Source organism: Opisthocomus hoazin, chromosome 3 (assembly GCF_030867145.1).
Source record: "Opisthocomus hoazin isolate bOpiHoa1 chromosome 3, bOpiHoa1.hap1, whole genome shotgun sequence".
In the NCBI taxonomy this organism is placed as follows: domain Eukaryota; kingdom Metazoa; phylum Chordata; class Aves; order Opisthocomiformes; family Opisthocomidae; genus Opisthocomus; species Opisthocomus hoazin.
Window position 1 is genome coordinate 96,716,851 of NC_134416.1, and position 22,339 is coordinate 96,739,189.

General features: G+C 45.2%; 1 protein-coding gene and 1 long non-coding RNA gene across 3 annotated transcripts in view; one reads left to right on the top strand and one right to left on the bottom strand.

Moving 5' to 3' along the window:
- Positions 1-5,629: 5,629 nt before the first annotated feature.
- LOC142360898 (uncharacterized) lies at positions 5,630-8,355 on the bottom strand. The gene is made up of 3 exons (XR_012763531.1): positions 7,733-8,355; positions 7,400-7,598; positions 5,630-6,697 (listed from the first exon to the last, which is right to left on the bottom strand). It is a non-coding gene; the product is annotated as an uncharacterized LOC142360898 (long non-coding RNA).
- Positions 8,356-8,615: 260 nt separating this feature from the next.
- TRIO (trio Rho guanine nucleotide exchange factor) overlaps positions 8,616-22,339 on the top strand; it is a 254,705-nt gene continuing 240,981 nt past the window's right edge. For both annotated transcript variants that reach the window (XM_075417109.1, XM_075417110.1), the window contains exon 1: positions 8,616-9,257. In XM_075417109.1, the coding sequence (XP_075273224.1) occupies positions 9,131-9,257 (127 nt within the window). In that variant the 5' untranslated portion in view covers positions 8,616-9,130. The remainder of the gene's footprint in view (positions 9,258-22,339) is intronic.

Below are 22,339 nucleotides of genomic sequence, written 5' to 3' on the forward strand. Positions count from 1 at the left end.
ATGATGTCTTCAGTCTTGTGTACAAGTATTGGCAAAGGGGCTAAGGACTAGAAAGACTTGGAAGCTGAAGTCCTTCTGTGTTTTTTCTGTGTCCTGTCTTTGGAAAGAGCAGCTGAGACCCTGGAGGGAATGTGGAACACCAAGTGACTCCGCGGGTCCTGAATGGTCTCCCAACTGCTGAACATCTTAGGAAGCAACTGGCTCTAACCGGAGTTAACATTCCAACGGCAGAATGTGCTGGATACCTTTCAGGGTCAACATCAAAAACTTACCACTGTTATGGGCAAGGGTTCCGCTCCAAGTAGCCCATTCATTAAAAATAGGAAGCTGCGACTACACATGAAATTAGCTGCTAGATCGAACAGAGCAGCAAACAAAAACATGAGGAGCAAAATGTTGGCAACAGTTGCATTTTGCTCAATTAGCTTACTGTGGTACAATGGAGAAAAGGGGATATACCAAGTAGGGTGAAGGAAAATAAAAGAGTCTTCTAACTGAAAAATTGGAGATGATAGAAAAAAAATAAAACCAGTTTATTTACTGTCCTCTGTCCATAGAGCATCGCTGCAGCTGCTGCTTCTGTGCTGCTGAAAGCCAAGTGTCTTCCCAGGCGTGGCAAGGAATTTGACTTTCTGATTATGTGCAAAGGGAACACTAGGAAACTTTGTTCCACGTTGGTCAGTTCTTCCCCACTGCAGCAGCTCCTGGAAGAAGGCAAGGCTGGGAATTCATGGCTGTGAATCCTCACAAAATTCATTAGGACTAAGCAACTTCAGGATTGACATCTGTTGCTACTGTCTAGGTAATAGCTAGATTATGCTAATAGCATAATCAACTAGGATGACAATATGGGCCAACTGGTACTAAAGAATGATAAATCCTCATGTAGAAGTTGAACTCCCTGAGCAAAACCATTCACTTACTGATCCGAACAAATCACCTATCAGACAGAGAGACCACAGGCAATAGTGAAATATCTGCAGAAAGTGAAGGATGTGCTGAAAAGACCAATCTGGAGACAAAGCCTTGACAAAACCTAGAGAAAGGAGAAATCATTATAAAAGTATATACCTAGAAATAAACAAATTAGATTGCAAAATGTGGCTTTGGTACCAGAGACCACCTCTTGCAGCAGCAGGTGGTGATGGGGAACCATGCCATGGGTCTCAAGAAGTCTCCTTGGGAATCTGGAAAGCCTTTTCTGAACAAATCTGTTCTTCCCAAATGAAGCAAATATGGGGGATCTGTTTGGGCACTCATGCGGTCCAGATCCACTGCAGCAGAACAGCCTTTACTGGTACCCTGACTGAAAAGCCTGTATGTCCTGGAAGTGTCTCTTTATTGAGCTCTCACATGAACCTGGAAAACCTCAGGGTCCAATTGTAAATACCACGTGGCTGAAAAACATATACTCCTTTCAAAGCAGTAAAGTCGGCAGGGACTGAATGTATTCTTGGGGAACAACCAACCTACCAAGACTTAAGTCATATCAAAACAACGGACAGGAGTTACATAGGTTGCTATCAAAACTAATTCCCTAGCACCAGATGCAAAAGTATTGTAAATATTTTTAAAAACTGTCAGTTTTTAAATGACTCAAGCTGCAATTCTGTTTTCTGTATAGAAAAGGATTTAGGCATTTTTTGTTTGTTTGTTGCATAAGCAATTACTCAAATTTCTTCAAACCCTGTTACAAGATACTGATTGACAGAAGTGATACAGACGTAGGGATCCAAGATGCTTTCCAATCTGGGCAACTAGTATGCTGATGAAGTTACATGAATACCGGTACAGAAGCAGCAGAACTGATTTAAATGCCCTCTTCTGGAAGATAACTCTTGAAGCAGGATGCCATTTGTTTTAAGCTTCGCTTTTGATTGACTTTTCACTTTGTCTAGGCTCATAAATTGCAATTCTGTTTTACTCATGGCTCTTGTGTGCTGCTCTATGCCAATTCTTGCATGGTATTTTGACAACTGATTGTAGGCAAGCCAGTACAGTTAACAGACAATTACTGTTAAAGCAGAAGGATAATTGTCAACTGAACTTAACACTGCTTCGATACTAAGTGAACAGTTTTCTCTTTAATGTAGTACGGGGTGTGTCAAAATGCTTGGTATGAATAAGTGACATAATGTAAGGCTGTTTGCTGATCTATTGGCAATCATTAGCGTAATAGCTTAGCTTAATTGGTGACCTATTTTTCTGAGTTTCCATCATGATGATACACCGCAGTGGTCTGTGTTTAAAGATACACACAGCACATTTTTCTCTGTATGCACAGTGCATTTTTTCTGCGGACATGCTAGCGCTTTTTAGGCATGAAGAGCAGACGTTGCTCTCACAGAAGTTGTCTATATATCGTCATCAAATGAGGTATCACTGACGCCTTCAACGCATAAAATGTCATGATGTTGGAATACTGTCCAGCAGTAATCATCCACACACAGAGACTGTCGATAGCGTTGGTAACATAAGCTTGATAGGGGCTCACCTTGCTGTTGGCTGCCTTTTATTCTATAACATCCCCTAAACAGGAACAAGAAATGGGCAGATCTATGGAGAATATCAGGCTTGGCGTAGAAGCTTTCCTTTAGGGCTTAACATGGTTTGTATACAGAGGTTTTTGGTAGTATGGTACATTCAGAATAATGGAAATGATCTGACACAAGCCACCAAGTAGGCTGCACCACTCAGTTGCTTAGTTTAAAAAGCCAAAACTAGAAAAAGAAGATTCTGGAAGCCTAAGAAGGAAATATGTACAGCGTTAAGCTCTTCATGCTTTCTGAAGTGTAAGCAACAACTGTGTTACAGCCCTTGCTTTGAAGCCAGCCATACTAACTCTTCATTGCTTCAGTTGATCTAGATCACTGGAACCCAATTTCTTAAATTAAACTTACAAAGACTTGAAACCGGATGGTTTGCCTTGTAAGGATTAACATGTAAGACAGTAGCAGGTGGAATTCAACAAGAAAAGGAAAATCTTGAATTTGTCTCTTGAGCTTTTGTCATAAAACGCTCTTAAAGCTAAAGAAAGACTGAGGAGACATATTTAACCCATCATCAATTAAGATGAACTCATCTAGTGCTGCCAGTCTCCTTACGGGGGGGGGGGGGGGGGGGGGCGGGAATCACATCCCTCTTCTTTAGTCACCTCGAACCATACCCTAATCAAAACCTAGTTTTCAAAAATTCAGGGATGACAATGTTACACGACCAAGAATATGTAATTTGATCTGTTGTGAAAAAAGGAGCACACTGCAGAACGTCTAAAAGGGAAGTTTTTTTACAAGCAGAATGAGAGGTCATGCCACCTTGAGAATAACTGGTTAAAAAAGCTGAGTAAATCACCAATAGATGCTTCAGCATGCATTGTCCTACACTTAGGATTTCTGGATATGATCCATCCAGGCTGTGATCTTATAATGAATGTGCACATTGTTTTCAACCAGGCACAGTAAATTCAATTCAGAAAGTCTCTGAAGCACCACACACATTTCTGCCTACAAAATCTTGGACAAATAGGAAAATACTCTTCACAAGATCAGTATGGCTTCAGTGTTAATGGTGGTAATAGAAAATCTGAAATTAGAGTGTGCATGTGTGTGTCCATTTATGTGTATGCATAGTTCATCACAGAGACAACAAGCATTTCTGAAAACCTGGATAGTAAAAGCAATGGGACGACTTGTCTGAGATGCAGCGGAGTGGTTCAGCTGCCAATAATTGTACAATAATGTAGAATTATGAGTGCCTAAGTGTAAAAAGAAAAACCAACACTTCATTAGACGGAGGTTAGTCAACAGATGGCATATAGACCACCAATAGTCTATAAAACATCAGACGGCTGGTGTAATTTCTACACATAACAGAAGTGTCCTTGACATTGACAAGTCAGTACATGCCACGCAGCAGAACTGGAAGATGGATTTTTATAGAGATATCACATCATCAGAATGGTGAGAATTAAAAAAAAAAGTGGTTTGGTTATAAATAAAATCAGGATGGTTAACATTTTTGGTAAACGATATGCATAAACACACAAGTTAGTCTGTAGGTTATTAAAAACCTGCTTGATTTGTTGCTGAAGATTTGACAGTTATGGCCACATAAGCAGGAACACTTTAGTTGCAGTGACCATCAAACACTGGCCCTTTACAGTTTTTGGCTTAAGCATACTAAACCTCTCCTTGCAGGTGCTAAGAGTGTCCGTGAAATGCTATGTCCTGGTGTGTGCTGGCAGTGCTGCTCTAAGTTTAGAAGGAAATGCAAGAATGTGGAAGGTCTTACTAGTGGAAGTATGGAGATAATATTTTCAAGTAGACTGGGAATATTTTACATAGGTGATAGGTAGTTCGTCTGCTATCAGATACTAAAAAATTCAATTTTTCAGAAAATTCGAAAAAACAATGAAGAGGCAAAGCCAGAAGTTCCAAAAGCTGCCAGAACTCGTACAACGAAAAGAGAACTTGTTTTTATAATGCAAGGAAGTGTAGCACATAGGCTTAGTACTGTTCAAGACAACTTTTCGAAAAGACATGGATGCTTCTGCAGAACAGGGGAGAGACAATAATGATAACAGTTGCAAAATGCCTCAGTGCTAGCCTACAGATAAAAGAGATGCGTCCTGAGCTTGGCGAATAATTTGAAATTGACAAATGTTGCTATAACACAAGCACCATTTAGATCAGAAACCAGATAGCAACTGGAAGGTGGTACACATTAATAACTTCGATTGCTTTCCTTAACTGCTACAAACTTAAAAGAAGCCTTGTCATCTTAAAAGCACAGTAGCAAACTGGTATGGCCTTCTCTACTCCTTGCCACAAGTGCATCTGCCTTGTTTTACAGATTAATTCCGAAAACCCCGAAAGCCTGCTGCAGAAAAACAGCCTTTGTAAGAAGCAGTTCTTACAGGCTGGCTAGGCTGAAGAGAAGTCCATATGCATTTTCTTTTTGAGTGTTTTCCATGTGGAAGTCTTGTCCTCACACTATCTTCATGTTCCATGTTTTGGTTTCGGAAATGAACACTGAAGCTCATGACCAACTATAAGAAGGGAACTCCATTGTAAAAACGTGGTTGTTGGGTGCTTTCTGTGGTGTTTTTTTTTTAATAATTGAAGGTTTTTTTGGTTCTGAGCAAGGAGACAACTCAGATTGACCACGCAGGTCAGTATTATCTCCTGTCTGGTAGCTTGTTCAAACTAATTTAGAGTCTCCAGTTTACTTCTCCTGAAAGCTTGTAAATATCAGCAATTTTAAATCAAGCTGTTGCCCTGCCTTCCTTAATGTCTTATAGAAATGGGGCAAACTCGGTTTTTGTTTTCCTCACTTAGCCAATAGCAAATGCTGCAGGAAAAGAACTCAAGCAGTATTGTTTGCATATTCCTTCAGGGGTGAAAGACGAGGTGACATGCGACACTTCTCAGTGTGGATACTGAAAGAGAGGCACTGGGCAAGCTACTTCCCTCAGAAGAGACCTCTCTTGACAGGAATAAAGATCTTTGTGCATTGATACACTGATTTTAGAGAGAACATTCAACTGGACTAAGACACAATACAAGGAAAACCAAATAACATTCAAATGAAACAACACTTCTCTTAGGGCAGGCATTTATTTTACTGGGGGGGCAAATGTTTTTGAATGATTTGCTTACATAAAATTAAATGCTTTTACATATATAGTAGGTACAGAAATTAAGCCTGATTTCAACATCTTTAGTTTTTAAAACTCCCGATGAGCTACTGAAATAAACTCTAATTTCAATCTCGGCCTTTGATATTTAGCAGGTCACAGCACCACTAAAATATCTTTTACATGAAGAATAAAATTTTTTCCTTTCCTGCATTTACCATTGCAATTGGTGCAAAAACACTTGCAGAGTGACAAAAACCAAGACAAGCAAAGCAGGAGTTGAGGATGGAGAATACGGCTATTGCCTAACGACAGGCTTCCAAAGTCGGCAAACTCATGCAACTTTTCAAGGATGTGCAATGTTCTCCACATAGACAATTCCTACCTTGTGTGTTGAGGGTTTGGTTTTTTTTGAGTTTCAAGCCTCAAATGATCAAGAAGAATGAGACTAAGAAACTTGATTTCCTAATGGCAAAATATTAAATCTCCTTCCCCTCTACACTGCCCTGGTGAGGCCCCATCTAGAGTACTCTGTCCAGTTCTGGGCTCCTCAGTTCAAGAAAGATGAAGAGCTACTGGAGAGAGTCCAGCGGAGGGCTACAAGGATGGTGAGGGGACTGGAGCATCTCTCCTACGAGGAGAGGCTGAGGGAGCTGGGCTTGTTCAGCCTGAAGAAGAGAAGGCTGAGAGGGGACCTTATAAATGCTTATAAATATCTCAGGGGTGGGTGTCAGGAGGATGGGGCCAAAGTCTTTTCAGTGATGCCCAGCGACAGGACAAGGGGCAATGGGCACAAACTGAAGCGCAGGAAGTTCTGTCTGAACATGAGGAAGAACTTCTTCCCTCTGAGGGTGACGATGCACTGGAACAGGCTGCCCAGGGAGGTTGTAGAGTCTCCTTCTCTGGAGATATTCAAGACCCACCTGGACAAGGTCCTGCGCAGCCTGCTGTAGGTGACCCTGCTTCGGCAGGAGGGTTGGACTAGATGACTCACAGAGGTCCCTTCCAACCCCTACCATTCTGTGATTCTTTGATCTGGTATTTGATATCTAAGGTGGATACCTGTGAATGAGATCCTTGTTTTACTACAGTGTGTTAACTTTGTCATAATGTCATTTTCCTATCTTTGCCTCTTTCTTTTAACTTAACCTTTCAGTAAGTATTGCATCCTGAACATTAGTGTGAACACAACTGTATTGCTACAATCCTTTTGAACGCTCCAAAGGATATGAGCGTATTTAGCTGTTGAAGGTTTCTCTGTGAGGGCCACCCTTGCTGCTGGTGAAGAGCTCAAACTGCAACTAGTCAATCTCAATCACTTTCACAGTGATGGGAGGCTCTTACAGTGGTTCAGGGCATCCATGTACTGGAGAAAAACAAAACCAGCATCTCCTGCAATTCAGCAGATGGAAGGGACATAGGAAGAGACAAACTTCACTCACACAACCTTCAAAATTGTTCAAATGAACCTTGGCTTTTTAGCACCCACTGACAAATTGTACAGTATACTGGATGAGCAACCAAGTGGAAACAGTCAGTCAGTATCTTATTTTCAATAGCTGATGAACAGTCTACCAAAGCGTTTTTCCAGTGTTGCATAGCGTATCAAAGCCTTAATTCAAATTCAGAAAACAAATAATCTTGAGCACTTCTTGCTCTCCAGCCACTGAAAGCTCAAATTATGAAGATTCCAGGAGATATACTTTTCTATACTCGTTATATGAAACCTTTCCATTCACTTATCCCATTTTCTCATATTCTTACGTTTTTTTTTTCCTGTGCTGAGGTACAGCATCTTATTTCTATTCCCAGGTCAACTCACTGCTTGCTAGAGACCAGCAGCACCTATGTGAGTTGCATTTTTGGCTTGGTGGATGGTGCTAGGCCAGCTAGAAAGGAATTCACGTGGCAATCACTTTTGCCAGTGGGGTGCTAGTTTGGAACTCTTTCCTGTGCCCGCTGCCTGAAAGAGAAACATTAAAAATAAAAAAAAATCTTTTCAATCAAACTAGTCTCTTCTCTGTGAGAGAAATTAGGGCAGGGGTAGGTGTGCAAAAGCTTTTTCATCAAGCTACACAACCTGAGATAAATACAAACCTTGGGCACCTTGTGGCTGACTTCCACATCATCCGACTGCGATCAGATCTCAGAACCACTTTTCTCTCGAAGTCACCTTCGCTTTTCACACCCACCAAAGGTTCGGGAGTTCAGTTCCTGAAGCCGTACGCCTGCGTTTCAGGCGTGCTAACAAGCAACGCCTCTGACCGCTTACCACCAGCGCTCCGAGGCGTCTTGCTCGGCTCTGCCGATCTGTGCGGCTGCCGAACCGCCTGCCTCGCCACTCTCTCCCCCCTCCACCTCACCTGCGCACGGTCTTACTCCGGCGGTGGGACGTGAGGAGCGCCTCCACCCCCTGCACTTTCCACCACGAGCTGCTTGCTTATTTTTCTCACCGAGGGCTCTCACGGCCCCTCCGAGCGGCGACAGAGCCGGTGCCGCCTGCGGCCGACCCTCCCTGGCGAGCGGCAGGCCCAAGCCACCCGCCGCCTCCCGCCGCGGCGGGCGCGGCCCCCGGGACCCACGGGCGGTCTGACAGGATTTTTTAGGACCCCCAGCTCGCCCCCCGCACACCGCCGAGCTGGCAGCAGCGAGGGCGAAAGTCGGTCGGAAGCGGGTTCGGGAAAAAAACCAACCCCAAACCCCGCAACCGGCCGCGGCCGCCTCAGCCGCCGGGCACCGGCCGCAGGGCCCCCCGCGCTGCCCCGGCAGCCGCGCCCCAGCCAATGGGGAGCGGGCTCGGCGGGAGCGCCGACCTCCTGCCCCGCCCCATCCCGACCGGTGCCGGACGCAGCCGGAGACTCCCGAGCTCCCCCCCTCCCCCCCCCCCCCCGCCGCCCTTGTGTTCTTCGGGCGGGGACTCGCTTCCTCTCCCGGCTCCCCCTTCCCACCCTCCTCCTCCGCCTCCCAGCCAAGATGGAGGACGGCGGGCGCTGCGGCCGCCGGCACCGCAGCGGGTAGCGCAGCTGCTGCTCCGCCGGCTCGCTCCCTCGGGAGAAAGAGAGAGAGAAAAAAAAAAAAGAGAGAGAAAAAGGGAAAGAAAAAAAAAGAAAAGGCTGGGAACGCTGCTGCTCTCTCCGCCCACCGGCTGCTGGCTGCGCGGACTGCCGGCCCTCCCCATGCCGTCGTCGTCGTCGTCGTCGCCCTCCTCCTCCTCCTCCTCCTCCCGCAATTGTCTGCGCTCCGGCTGCCGCCCGCCCGCCCGCCCCGGCTCCCCGCATGCACACGCCGCCTCCTAGGTGGCTGCGGGGGGTGGGCGCTCCCGGAGCTGCCATTCCGCGCATACCTTCATGTCCCTGCGCTCGCCCGCCGCCGCCCCGCATCGCTCGCCCGCCGCCCTAACAGCCGCTCCCGCCCGGAGGTGAAGCCGGGACCCGCGGGGCGGGCGGTGGGCTCGGCGGTGGGTCTCGCCCGGAGGAGCCGCCGCCCGCAGCAGCCATGAGCAGCGCCGCTACCGCCACCTCCGCTGCCGCCGCTGCCGCCACCACGGCCGGCAGCGGCGCGGGGGAAGGGGCCGAGGAGGCGGCCAAGGACTCGGCGGACATCGCGGCGTTCTTCCGATCCGGTGAGTGCGGGCCCGTCCCGGCCGTGCGGGGAGGAAGGGGCAGCGGCGGAAGGTGGGGGCGAGCGGCGTCTTCCCCCCCCCCCGGTGGCTGCCCGCGGGGAGAGGCGGCGAGGGCAGCCGGCTTTGTCGGGTGGCCCCGGGGAAGGCGCGCAGTGCCCGGCCGTGCGGCGCTGCCCCGGGGACGCGGCGGTGGCCGGGCGGCAGCGGGGAGGGAAGCCGGGACCCCCCCCTTCCCGGTCCCGTCCCGGGGGCAGCGGGGCTCTCGGGCCCGGCGACCCGCGGGCGCTGCTGCCGGCAGAGACGAGGCGTGCAAACGGGTGCGGGGGCCGGCTGGTGCCCCGCGGCGGTGTCGCCGGTGACAGGTGCGACTCTCCCCTCCGACGCCGGCCCGGTAACGGGCATGCGGCCGGGGGCCTGGCGCCGGGCGGACCCGGTACCCCCGGAGATGTCCCGCCGGGGGCTGCGGCGGAGGAGCGGGGGCAGGGGAGCGGGCCGCGCCGGCCGGGGCCCCCCGGGGAGGCCGGGATGACACCGCTATAAAAGGCGACGCGGTGCCGCGCTGCTGGGTGGCGGCCGAGGGCAGGGGCGGGAGAGGGCAGCGCTGAACGCGGGCGTGGAGGAGACAAAAACCCCGCGTTAAGCCGCGTCCCCGCCGCGGCGGGGGCCGGGCGGCAGCGGCTCCCGGGCTGGGAAGCGCTCGGAAGGGGAAGGGGGGGGGGGGCACATCGGCAGGCTGCCGGGCTGAAAAAAATGGAGGCCGCCTTCTCCCTCGGTGTTTACCCGGCGGGGAGGGCGGCTCGCCCCCGCCGCCGAGGCGTTGTCCCCCCGGGGAACGGCGGCGGGGACGGCAGGGCTGCCCGGGCCGCACGGCCGGCCGGAGGCGGGGACGGAGCGCTGCCGGCAGCCGGGGCGGCGGCGGCCGGGCCTCCCTCCGTGCCCGCTGCCCCCCACCCCGAGCAGCGGCGGCGGCCCCTCCCCTCCCTCCCTCCGCCTCCCCCGGGCACCCCCGGCCGTCGCTGCCGGGCGGGGCAGGGCCGGGCACTTGCTCCCTTTGGATGCCTAAAAAGGAGCGGCGAGCAAGGAAAATGCAGACTCACCGCCGGGAAGATGAAGGGGGTCGCTGATTTCGTGTGCAGAAAAATAACAGTGATGGCAGCCGGTAGCAATAATAATAATAACAATAATAAAAGCTGCGTTAATTGGGGTTTTGAGGGAAATCCGCGAGGGAAGCCGGGAGCGGCGTAATCGGGGCCGCTGCCGGCTTGCTGTTGAATGTGTGTGATTTAAGGAGGTGTGATTTGCAGCAGGCATCCCTGAAGCAGGGTCCAGAGCGGCGTTTGCTCGGGCAGATGGTCCGAACGGGGGGCTGCGTCCCCGCTGAAGGGTCTGAGGCTCCGTCCGCAGCCTGTTTCACCTGACAGCGATGAGTGAGAAGCTCCTTGCCGAGTCAGGATGCTGGCCTTGGTGGGTTTCGTCACGGAAGAAGGACTGAGCTTTGTCGTTCTCAGGAAAAAATCCCTTTGAAAGCAACATGACGGATTACAGCAGTAGATACACAGTCTGCCTGGTGTGGCTACAAATGGGTACGCGTGTAGTAAGCTTGCAGTTTTGGAAGACTCTGCCAGCTGTATTAATAGTCAACTTCCACATGTATGTGTGGGTAGAGGGATGACACAGAGTTGATAAGCTCGTAAGTGGTGCAGCGATGACTTCTGGTGCTGATAACTTCTGATAACAGGGAAGTTGCACTGAGCTTAGTCTTGCAGCAACCGAAAATCTTAAAGCAGTAGGAGGACATCTCAAATGCTTATCGAAAAACCCTTAGAGCATATTTAACAACTCGCATTCTCATTTTTGTATTTACTTGTGGAAGTTATCTGGTTCAGCATGGGCTGTGACATACGCTGGAACAGGTTCTGGCATCTCTTGTGGGCGTTCGGTATTGGGAAGAGCTCTTAAAACTTCGCCTCTGTGCAAGATCCGCGCTTTTAGAAGGAAAGGTTCTATTAAGAGATCTCCGGTGCTTCCCTTTGTTTGAACAGGAGTCACAGGTTTTTTTTCAGTGAAACACAATGGACACAGCAATCAATGAACAAGAAAAAACTTCATTTGGTGTACGTGGGAGCAGACAAAATATTTTTCTCCTTACAGTATTTACAATGACAAATGCTTCCTTTTTCCTGTCACTTGCAGAGAATGTCAGCAAAGCTGTAGCTGATACTTAAAAGAGAAAATGAGTTAAAATGTTACAATGTTTTCCAGCAGGAAAACAAAAACAACAACAAAAAACCCTCCCGAACAATCAGTTCTAATCTCAGGTTAGTTAAATTGGTCAGCTGAGCTGCTGGTGGGTTATTGGCTTTCCTTCTGTCCTTTTGTAAGACTAAGCCTGAAGTAGAATTCGAGTAGCGTAAAGAGTGGAGTTTCATTATTTGGGAGATGTTTTGTTAGGACGTTGAACAGCAGCTAGGTTCTCATCACTTGAAGTGTTTAAGTTTCCAGTTTTCACTTTGGTTATGTAAATGTAAACTCTCTCAGAGTTGTTGTGGAAATAAGTTGCAATTGAAATGTGAAGAAAGAAGCTGAACTGGAAGTGAGGTAGTAGTACGAAAACATAAAGATCACGTGTCTTGAATTTAAATGAGGAATCCCTTTACTGGAATTGAAAGAAATGAAGGCAGCTTACTTTCTGTTATCTGTTTGGTATCTCTCATTATTTGAATTTCAAAATGCAAGAACACCTTGTTAGATCTGTCACCTTCTTTGTGGCAGGATTAAAACTGCTAAGAAGCAGAGTTGAGTGCCAAGCAAAGTGACTGCATTTTGACAGTGAAAACACAGTGGTTGTAGGAAGCACCTTTCTGTCCCATATGTAAATTGTAGATTAGGGATGGCTGTGTAAACTGACAGAAGGGATATGTTCTGAGCTGAAGATGTCTAGACAAGCGTCCCTTTTTTTCTTATTAAAAAGTGCACTGATATGTCTTGAAAGGACTAATAAAATCTCTTAGAATTATGGAAAAACAGACTATCTTTGTATGAAAAGCCAGTGATGCAGAGTGTATGTGGCTGGGTAGAGGGCCATTTATACACATGAGAAGTATACAAGATCTATTTTGTATGAAAAGGTATTAAGATAAAATTTTTCAAAATGTACTCTTAAGTTTCCACTTAAAATAATATGTATTTTGAAGGGCAGAAAGCGGCTAACATGAGCAAAGTTGAATCTGAGGGACTGCCATGAAGTCATGGCTTACAGGGCAGTAACCATACAGAGGTTTTGTTTGATTCGTCTTTATAGCTTTGAATGCTCAATACTTTGGGAAGGGGACTGTCAACTGACATCTTTAGGATGCAAGAATGAGGGCTGTTTCTTATGTTTAAATCATGCCATTATAGTAGTGTCCTCCAAACCAAAGAATTTTTGCTAGTTGAAGTTAATGAATTTTGGTTTTGAGCATGAAGAACAAAACTTTTTTCATCTAAGTAGAAGTGATATTGCTTTTACATTTTGTGATTGAACTTACCTTTCTGAGATGATGGAGAAATCTCTGAATACCAAAGGATGCAGAGAAAAAGACTTGTAGGCATGTCAGTCAAATCCTGGCTAGCCAGTATAGCGAGTACCTTCACAAATTACTCTGACAAGTCTCAGTGGAAAAAACCACCAAGTTATCAATTGATAACTCGTCACAGTTTTGTGATGAAAATATATGTAGTTATTTCCTGCAAGATAAGTTCAGTGTGGATGGCTTCTGAAACTGTGCAGTAACTTTGTTCGTGTACTGACACATGATACAATTTTCAAAGCCATTGAGATTCACATTGTCACCACCTGCTTAGAACACTCGCATGTTTCCAGAAGGAGCAAAATTTACTTACTAAGCAAGGGGTGGGGACCGTTTGGGGAGACAGAAATGTTTGCAAAATAAAGGAAAAAAGAAGAGGCACTGGAAGTCTTGTCACCAGGATGAAGAACTACCCAAGCTTTGCCAGGTCAAATCCAAATATAACTCTTAATTGTACTTCAGCACTTGAACAGGGTCCTGCACCTGGGGAGCAACAACCCCATGCATCAGTACAGGCTTGGGTGGACCTGCTGGAGAGCAGCTCTGCGGAGAGGGACCTGGGTGTCCTGGTGGACGACAGGTTAACCATGAGCCAGCAGTGTGCCCTGGCTGCCAAGAAGGCCAATGGCATTCTGGGGTGCATTAGGAGGAGTGTGGCCAGCAGGTCGAGGGAGGTTCTCCTTCCCCTCTACGCTGCCCTACTGAGGCCTCATCTGGAGTACTCTGTCCCTCTGGAGTACTCTGGGCTCCCCAGTTCAAGAAAGATGAAGAGCTACTGGAGAGAGTCCAGCAGAGGGCTACAAGGATGGTGAGGGGACTGGAGCTTCTGTCCTACGAGGAGAGGCTGAGGGAGCTGGGCTTGTTCAGCCTGAAGAAAAGAAGGCTGCGAGGGGACCTAATATATACTTACAAATATCTGAAGGGGGGTGTCAGGAGGATGGGGCCAAGCTCTTTTCAGTGGTGCCCAGTGACAGGACAAGGGGCAATGAGCACAAACTGAAGCACAGGAAGTTCCGTCTGAACACGAGGAAGAATTTCTTCCCTCTGAGGGTGATGGAGCCCTGGAACAGGCTGCCCAGGGAGGTTGTAGAGTCTCCTTCTCTGGAGATATTCAAGACCCACCTGGACAAGGTCCTGTGCAGCCTGCTGTAGGTGACCCTGCTTTGGCAGGAGGGTTGGACTAGGTGACTCACAGAGGTCCCTTCCAACCCCTACCATTCTGTGATTCTGTGATCTGAGGAGAAAAAAGGGTGGAGGATTTTCCATCTAAAAATGAATCTATGCGGGTGGCAGCAGCCCTCTCTCAGGAGGAGGAGTAAGGCTGTGAGATGAAAATGGGTCTGAAGGAGGAGGGTGTCCTGAGTAGAGAGTTCTGTGTGCCACCTCTCCTGAGGTGAAGTCAAGGAACAGGCTGGTAGCCAGAATAGCTTTGAATAGCACATTGTACGCTTCATCTTTCCTGCTTGTGTACGTGCTTCTTAATGTAAGCTTAATGATAAAGAATTTAAAACTCAGTTTTAAGATATATGTGCATGTGAGTATTTTAGGAAAATGGGACGCTGAAATCTATTGTGGTTATGGATATGTAATTGATGACTTCTGCAAGCAGTAGTGACTTGAGAGTTGGATCAGTCTGGGTTCAACCAAGTCTGTGTATAGCAGCCTAGGCTGATAATTGCTTGAGTAGCTGAAACCATATAGGAAGTGTTAATGAGTAACAGAAAAATAATTTCTTTTTCCATCTTAAAGAATGATCATGTGATTTGGTTAGCTTTTGTGAACATCACTTAACAAATGATTCGGTAAAGTTAAAACCCAAAAGATTTATTCAGAAATTTGCTATTTCAGATTTACAGGGAGGACCTATGTTTTGCTTCTTCCTGATCATATTGTTTTATATACTGTTGCCTTGCTTTACATTAGTGTCCTGTCTCATAGTGGCTGGGAAAGTTGGCTGCCTGTAGTGGACATTAAAAATGCTACTGTAGCAGAGAAAGTCTGCTAGGAAGAGAGGAAGAAAAGAGAGAGGGAGGGGAAAGATTGTGTGGAAAAGAAAAAGCGAGCATACTGTTAAAAGGCAGCAAATTTTTTCGTTAATACTACTGATCAAAAACATGGTAGCTTTTAGATCATGGGCAAAATAGCTTTCATATTAGGCATCAAATGTGAAAAACAAGCCCAGTTTTCAGCTTAAATCTGTGAAGCAGAACACACAAGGTATAAAGTTAAGATAGTGCTGTTCTGGGAAGGTTCATCCACCTCCTGCCGTTACGTAGTAGCTAACGTAGAGAGAAGGTAGTTGGAGCTATATGGTCATGTGGCTTGCTTAGGGTGGCAGTTGGAGTAGCTACAGAGTACTGACAAATGTGGAACAAAAATGAAGTAAAAGTGAAGCCAAAGGTGAAGTGTTGGCAGGCGGCACTGGTGGTACCCCACAAGGTATTTCCATGCTGTTCTCTGCAAGTATTGGTTCTTGGCTGCGTGGCTGTGGGGAGCTGGGGTGTGGTTGGGGGGTTGTAAGAAGTGGTGAGCATGCAGAGAATGTAAAATATGGAAACAAGTTGGCCATTGCCATTCTTTCGTGCAGCTTAGAGTGACAACAGCATTTGTGTTAAAAAAATAAACACAACAAAAAACTGGAGATGTTGTGGCTGCTTTTCAAAAATCTGTTACTTTGTCCTCTGAGTTGCTTTAGTCAGTGAGAAGGTTGCAGCAGTGTTGCTGTCGTTAGTATTGGTTGACCTGGGCTTGAAAAGAAGTGGGTCCTCCTGCGGAGTTTTGAGTCCAGTTCCAGCAGCATCTATTTTAAGAAGGTGGTTAAAGTGAGGGGGGCGAAGGGAAGAGGTGTTCTGAAAAACACCATAGAGAAATGTCACAACTTGATAGTTGCTGATGTGCACTATGTAGAACAAAAATAACTACAGAAACAATGAACCTACGATGGAGAAGTTACTCTGGGAGTATTGTTGTTAGGTTGACGTTTCCTGGAACAATGAAGGCGAGGACAGAACCCTTCAGTGTGAAATGCAGCAGCTGTTGTGTAACTTGGCTCAGTGTGGAACAGGCAGACTTCTCTGGGGATAGCGAAGGATAGAGAAAGTTAGAGGTTAGGGTGTGTTTGAAAGAGTCAGAGGCAGAAGTCATGACTATATCTAAGAGGGGACAGAGAATTACTTGTAACATCTGTGATAGCTGACAGTTGATGAACGGAGTGCACATCCGGAGGGGAAGGTAAATGGGAGTTAGAGAAGAGCCAGGCCCATTCCTGGGAGAATACGTCTGAGCTGGCATGAAGTGCTGGTGTGCTCAGAAAGGAGCTGACAGAAGTAGGAGGAGACTTGGGGTGGCTGAGGCTTTCGTTAGTTATGGAGCTTGGTTACTGTGTGGACAAGGTGAGTAGTAAACGTTACTTAAATAAGTGGTTTCCCTACACTTAAATGTGTCCCACAGCAATGTAGCAGAAGCAGGCATGAAACTTCAACCTGAAATACCATGCGACTCCCAAAAGCTTTTCCAAGTAAAATGACCACGTAGGTAAATAAAATCTGAACAAAGACCAGAAAGACTTTCCCTATGACAATGTAAAGAGGAAATATTAATGTTGCTCTACTCTTTTTCAATCAAAAATGAAAAAAATTCTAGTGTCAACAGATGGGCCTGTTTAGATGCAGACTGTTAGGTCAGTTTATTAATAGGGCGAAACTGCAGGGTGATTTTGGTCTGCAGCTCGAAGAACGACGTGAGGTCACAGAAATAGCTGTTTATGGTCAGCAAAAGTCTTAAAATAGGAAAGACACATTGAAACTTTGGAAATGCACTGGTGGTTGAGGGATGTTCTTCTGAAACAGGGTGATGATTTTAGTGAGAACAAAGGAAACTAATTTTTCTGCTTGATGTTGGTGAGAACCAGGTCTAATCTTAAAGAGAAAAAAAGGCTACTGGGTAAAAAAAATAAAATATTGAAGGTCATAGCAGGCTATCTTATATCTAGTGACTAAAATGGTTGCATCTACTTGGTTGTTCTCATAACCAAATTTGCTTGATTTGGAGAAGGATCTTTGTTTAACAACATTTTTCTTGGTGCAGCAGAATCAAAAAGTAGACTACTGGTGAAGTAATACTGATGATCTGCAAAGCTGAGTCATATTCCTTCAGGAAGGATACTGCTGTTTTGAGAAAACAGATCACTTACCCTGTAGTGAGGAGGAGGAACTGAAATGACAAGGAACAACTCAAGTGCTTTTAGCAATAGACACTACAGTACATTAAAGCATCCGATTTTCAGCCTCTAGAGTAGGTTGTTATATTGATATACAAAGAGGAAGGTCATAAATGAGTTGTGTCCGCAGAGTTTCATCAGCGTGACAAGACTCTGCTTTAAAGACACAAAGCCCGTTCAGTGGCTTCTCTGCCAAACAAATGCTCGAACTCATCTGAAACTGGAGCTGTTGATCCCAACCTTTTGTGGTTGCACAGAGGAGGAGGAGATGGCCTAATTGTATTTGTGCATTTCTTAAAGAAAACAGAGTTGTTTTCCAAGGTTGATGAGTGGAATCTTCTCAAATCACTTAGTCAAGTTTGTTTCATCTCCTGTGTCACTGTTACTGCCATGCCTAAGTAGCACTAGCAGTGGTTAATAAAAAACACCGCAAATATGTTACAGGTTTTCCTACAGAGCTGTGCTGAACTGTATATCTTGCTGGTACTTTGAGTGTGATGTGTTGTGATCTGGATGGTACTAAATGAGTGAAATTGGTATTACTGGTTTGTAATTATGGTGGGTTTGTTCTCAAGACAAAAAAGGAGCCTCTACAGGGAGGTGAAAGAATTCTCTAAGTTCTTTGTCTCTGAGGGCCTAAGATCGTAGGGACACAAGATGTAAATGATAGGAATAAAAGTGTAGGCTTCCAGCACTCAAAATATGCCTGTAGTTTGCTTTCTATGTTTTATAGTATAGTGTTTCAACAGAGTGCTCGGATGATTCCTACAAATCTGTGTAAGAGTCAGGCTAGTGTTACCAGCTTGTGTAACAGAGTCAGAACGTGAGGCTGAGATTCAGGAAGGTTTATTTTACCGTGTGTGCATGTATACCCTGTCAAACTAAATATTCCGTGTAGCTTAGAAAACTGAGTTTGCATGAGTAATCTTCTTAACAAAAAGTTGGAGAAAGTATTCTGGGTGGCAGGTGCCAAACGGGGCTCTTGTGAGTAATCCCGATGCGTTCTGGTTGTCTGTGAAACTACCCAGAGCCTAATTACTCGTATTTCCTTGTAGTCTTAGTGCGTGTATGAGCAGTAATAGTTATTTGTCAGGTGTCTGCAGACTGTGTAAGGAACCAATAGTGATTTTTTCGGTTAGCTTTGTACATAACTTTAGCAATTAGAGGCTGAGGATCAGGGGTCATAGTGAAATGAGATTTCATAACTGCTAAAAATGAGCAGAGAAACACACTGGAGTCAGTAGGGCTCACAAGGATTTGTTAAATACCTATTTGTTTTTTATGTAGACCGCACCTCATTTCTTGCATAGAACAGTGAATTAAAATCCAAAACCTTTAGATTTTTATACTGAATTCCTGCATTTTTGTGCATCAGTGAAACCTGTAGCCTTATGAGATACTTTGTCAGAGCATGTGGTCAAAGGCTTTTCACTAAGTTTTGTGATGGCCTCATAGCTGGTAAATAACTTTGAGGCCATCAAACAAGGAGCAATGTTATTGCTGAGGTTTCTTGAAAAAAAGAAAAGTCTCGAACATAGAAGTCTTGGGAACTGCTTGTTTTCAGAGTGCAAGCAGATGTTCAGTGTTGGGATGAAATGAGGTGATGTTTCTTAAAACTTGGCCCAGATAATAAAGGGAGGATACATCAAGAACAGCAGGAGAATGCATCAAGAGCATCCCAGGAAGTGAGTTAGAATAAATGGAGCATTTAAATACTATATATTACTTGGCTAACCCCTTATGCTACACAGTGGACTTTGCAGTACCCATTGTGTAGACTTGGCTGTAGACGACTGGATAATTTTCTGTCAGTGTTAAGGTGGTAAGTCCTTCACTTTCCAAATGTTTGTCATGCTACTAACTTTTGGACATGCCGGGTTATGCAGCATTGAGTGCAAAGATGATATTATCATTTTCTGAGATCATACAAATGCTCCACCCTCTTCTAAAAAATTTAGGTGAAGGTTGAAATGTCTTGGCCTTTTGTAGTTCTGGCATTAGAGGAATAGATATCTGCAGATGAAGGCACAGAAATGAGGTAGAAAGCTGTCAACAGATCAAAGTGAATTGAAATATAAGTTGACTGGACTGTCCCATTCTACGCAAAAGCTAATGGTACATATAGTGTGCGTTGAAGATTAGACTTCAGATGTCATCAAACCCCACCATTAGAGGCCTCCTTCTGTCTGTTACTATAGAGAAATAAAATAGGATATGATTTTGGTGCGAAAGAAACTGAACAGCCACGATTTCTCTTTTAAAAAAAATAAAGCTTTAATTTCTAAGCTTTTATCATTCCCTATGTTTGTTTATTTGCTTTATTGAGGTTAATTAGCATATGTTGGTTGCATATTGCACATGAGGTTGGTGATAAAAGAATGGAAACGAGATAGTTAACAGCAGTAGCTTATGCTCTTGCTTTGCACCCCTGAAAGTCGCACTTTGTGTGCCTCAGGTACTTGTTTTCTGCAGTTAAGGCTAGTTGTTAGACTTGAACTTGCCGTGGCTTGCAAAGTTCAAAGAGGAAACCAGTGCTGTGCATTGCTTAACTGACAGGGGATTATGCGAGCCAGGCTTCTGTAAGGACAACAAAGGCAAGCTGAACTAAAATTTATTAGGACAGTGGCACCTTTTCAAATGGAAAGATGATGTCAGCCATAATGGCTTGTCTACTAACTGTTGATTGGCTTGTTAATGCTTTATATTAAATAAATAACTAAACATTAAGAGACCGACTTCTCCAAATGTAGTGGAAGGCTGTCTTTGGAAGAAAAACAAAGACAGTCACTTGACTGAATTTCTTGTCTTGGTAGCTGAGCAGAAAGTTACAAACCTGAACTTTATTTCTGTTCCCATTGTGGGAAAATTCTACTGTTTGTCTATTGAATTATTAAGGCAGTGGAGCCAAGTCAAGCCTGCTTATAAGAAAGTGATAAAATATGGCTTGGCAAGTGGTGATCCTTGCAGAGGATAGCCATGACATGCTGCTACCTGTCAGTGCAAAAAGAGCAGTAGTACAGTGCGAAGACTGGAGTCAAATTTGCTTATCCGTTACTCAGAACAAGGGTATAATTCAGCCAACAATAACCACTTGGGGTGTGTGTGTGTTGACCTTTTTTTTTTTTTTTTCCAGCTTGGAATCAGATGCATCCTTCCTTAGCCAAAGGGAAACATTTGAGAAGCTGTGACGCATTTACACAGATGAAGGAAGGAAATGTCCAAAAGACTCAAAAGTTAAAAATAGATCAGTTTACCGAGTTGAACTCTGGGTGGGTGTTTAAGAACTAAATATAAATCTAAATTTCAACCTTTGTGACTTACATAACCTAGTAGTGTGGCCCTTTCTGGGGTTTTTTGCGTTAAACTGTGTAGTGGACAGCTTCAGGTGAAGGCTTGTGTCAAGCCTTGTGAGGTGGCTTTCCACTGCCTTAAATAGACAGCACTGAGAAGTCTGACCATCTCTTCATTATTATTACTATAGCACAGTTCAACTCCCTGGAAAAGTGGATTGTGGGTTGGGTTTTTTTTGTTTGTTTGTTTTGAAGAGCTTCTCGGTGGAAAAGGTATCTCCTGACTTTACTGAACGGAAGTTTTAAGCCAGTAGCTATTAGAACTAGTATCTGTGAGGGTTAAAAAAAGAGGAGTATTTTTTTTCCCCCAGCTTCGTCAAGAAGCAGTAAATTTGCCTCTGTCTGGCCCATATGTAAAAAGCAGTGATAACCTGAACATTTACGAATTGATATTTGATTGTCCAGAAAGGTTTGCCTTCTGCCCTGCCACAAACCGCAGTTTGGAAGCTATCAGCTTTACTTTGTGGTAAAGAAAGCTTGTCAGAGTGTTTAAAAATTGTGTAATGGAAGAGAATGTTCTAGATTACTGTCCTTAGATGATGACGGTAGTGCCACTAGACTCAAAATAAGCAAGTTTTCTTTCCTTCTCCCTGGAACAACACTATATGTTTTTGGGTGGAGGCAACCCACACAACACTGCTAACTAAAAACTGGCCTTTTCCACTCCGATGAAGCGGGGCCAGTGCAAGTGAATCCCTGTGGTTTAGCATTTGCCGGCTGCCAGTGAAGAGCAGTTCTTTCACGATAGCTTTGCATAGGAGAGGTGAAATAAATATAGTTAATGCTCTGTCAGTAAAACAGATGTTACTATTGAAATAGATGTATTTGCAAATATAGTAAATGTGATAGAAATTCATGGGTAAAAATGATAGCATTGATTAGATTAACTTCAAGCAGTAACTGTCTTCCCCTACACCCCCCCCGAGATGGGAGGGTTAGTTTTTATATTTAATAACTTCCTTTTTCTTACTGTATTGTCTGCTGGAGAGTGTTTGCTTGGCAAATGTAGAAGTAGTTGTGCCCTTGTTGCTTTTTTTGTTTATTTGTTTTTCCAGAGGATCCTAAGGATCTTTTTGCAAGGTTGTTTTGAACAAATTTGATGTCTTTGATTACTAAAATAGTATTTGTTCCAAGGAGCAATTTGTCTGTTAAAGTGATGAACAGTGTGTAGCAAAATGACCTACCTACAATTGTGTGTATTTACCAATATGCCAATTTAAGCTTCATATTTGTGGAGTATATTGTTTCCTAGCAAAGTGTGAGGACTGCTATTTTTAAAACATCATTTTTCTAGAGTATGCTTTTGAAGTGGTTTTGTCCATGTCACTGGCCCCACTGTGTTAACCCATGGTTAGAAAGTTAAAGCTGTAAAAACCTTTCAAAAGACCAGTTGGTTAGCTGGGCAGCTACTTAATCTTGCTTGTAGGCAAGTTCATGGCGTAGAATCTGAACAGGATGTGACTTGCAGTTCATGTCCACTGAGGCAACAAGAGTGAGTTCAAAGAGCAAGAAGGTGCTGCTCTCCATAGTGTTGTAGATGGCCTCTGGGCAGTGAAAAGGAAGTGGCAGAGCCCTGCGTTTTACTGCAGGAGGGTAAGGATGGATGTATCTTGATATTAAGGCAGAGCACTTAATGGGGCAGCCTTTAAGTTGTCTGGGCTGCCTGAGCTTGTTGCCTTTCTGTGCATATGCTGCAGCTTTTGTATGTCTTGATATAGCAGAGACTGAAAAAGATTTTTTGTGGTCTTGAGCAGCCAGCATATTACCCTAGGCTTTGTTTCTTTGTGCAGTGTTTTCAGCACTTGGGGTAGGAATCTCACTCCCACTTGGCTCCTTTGTTAATACTTTGTGTTCTGGCTCCTGTTCTAGCTACAAAGCTTCAGAGGTGGGATACAGAACTGGCTAGTTTGGGTTCTCCTAGTTTACTGAGACTTGCCTAACCAC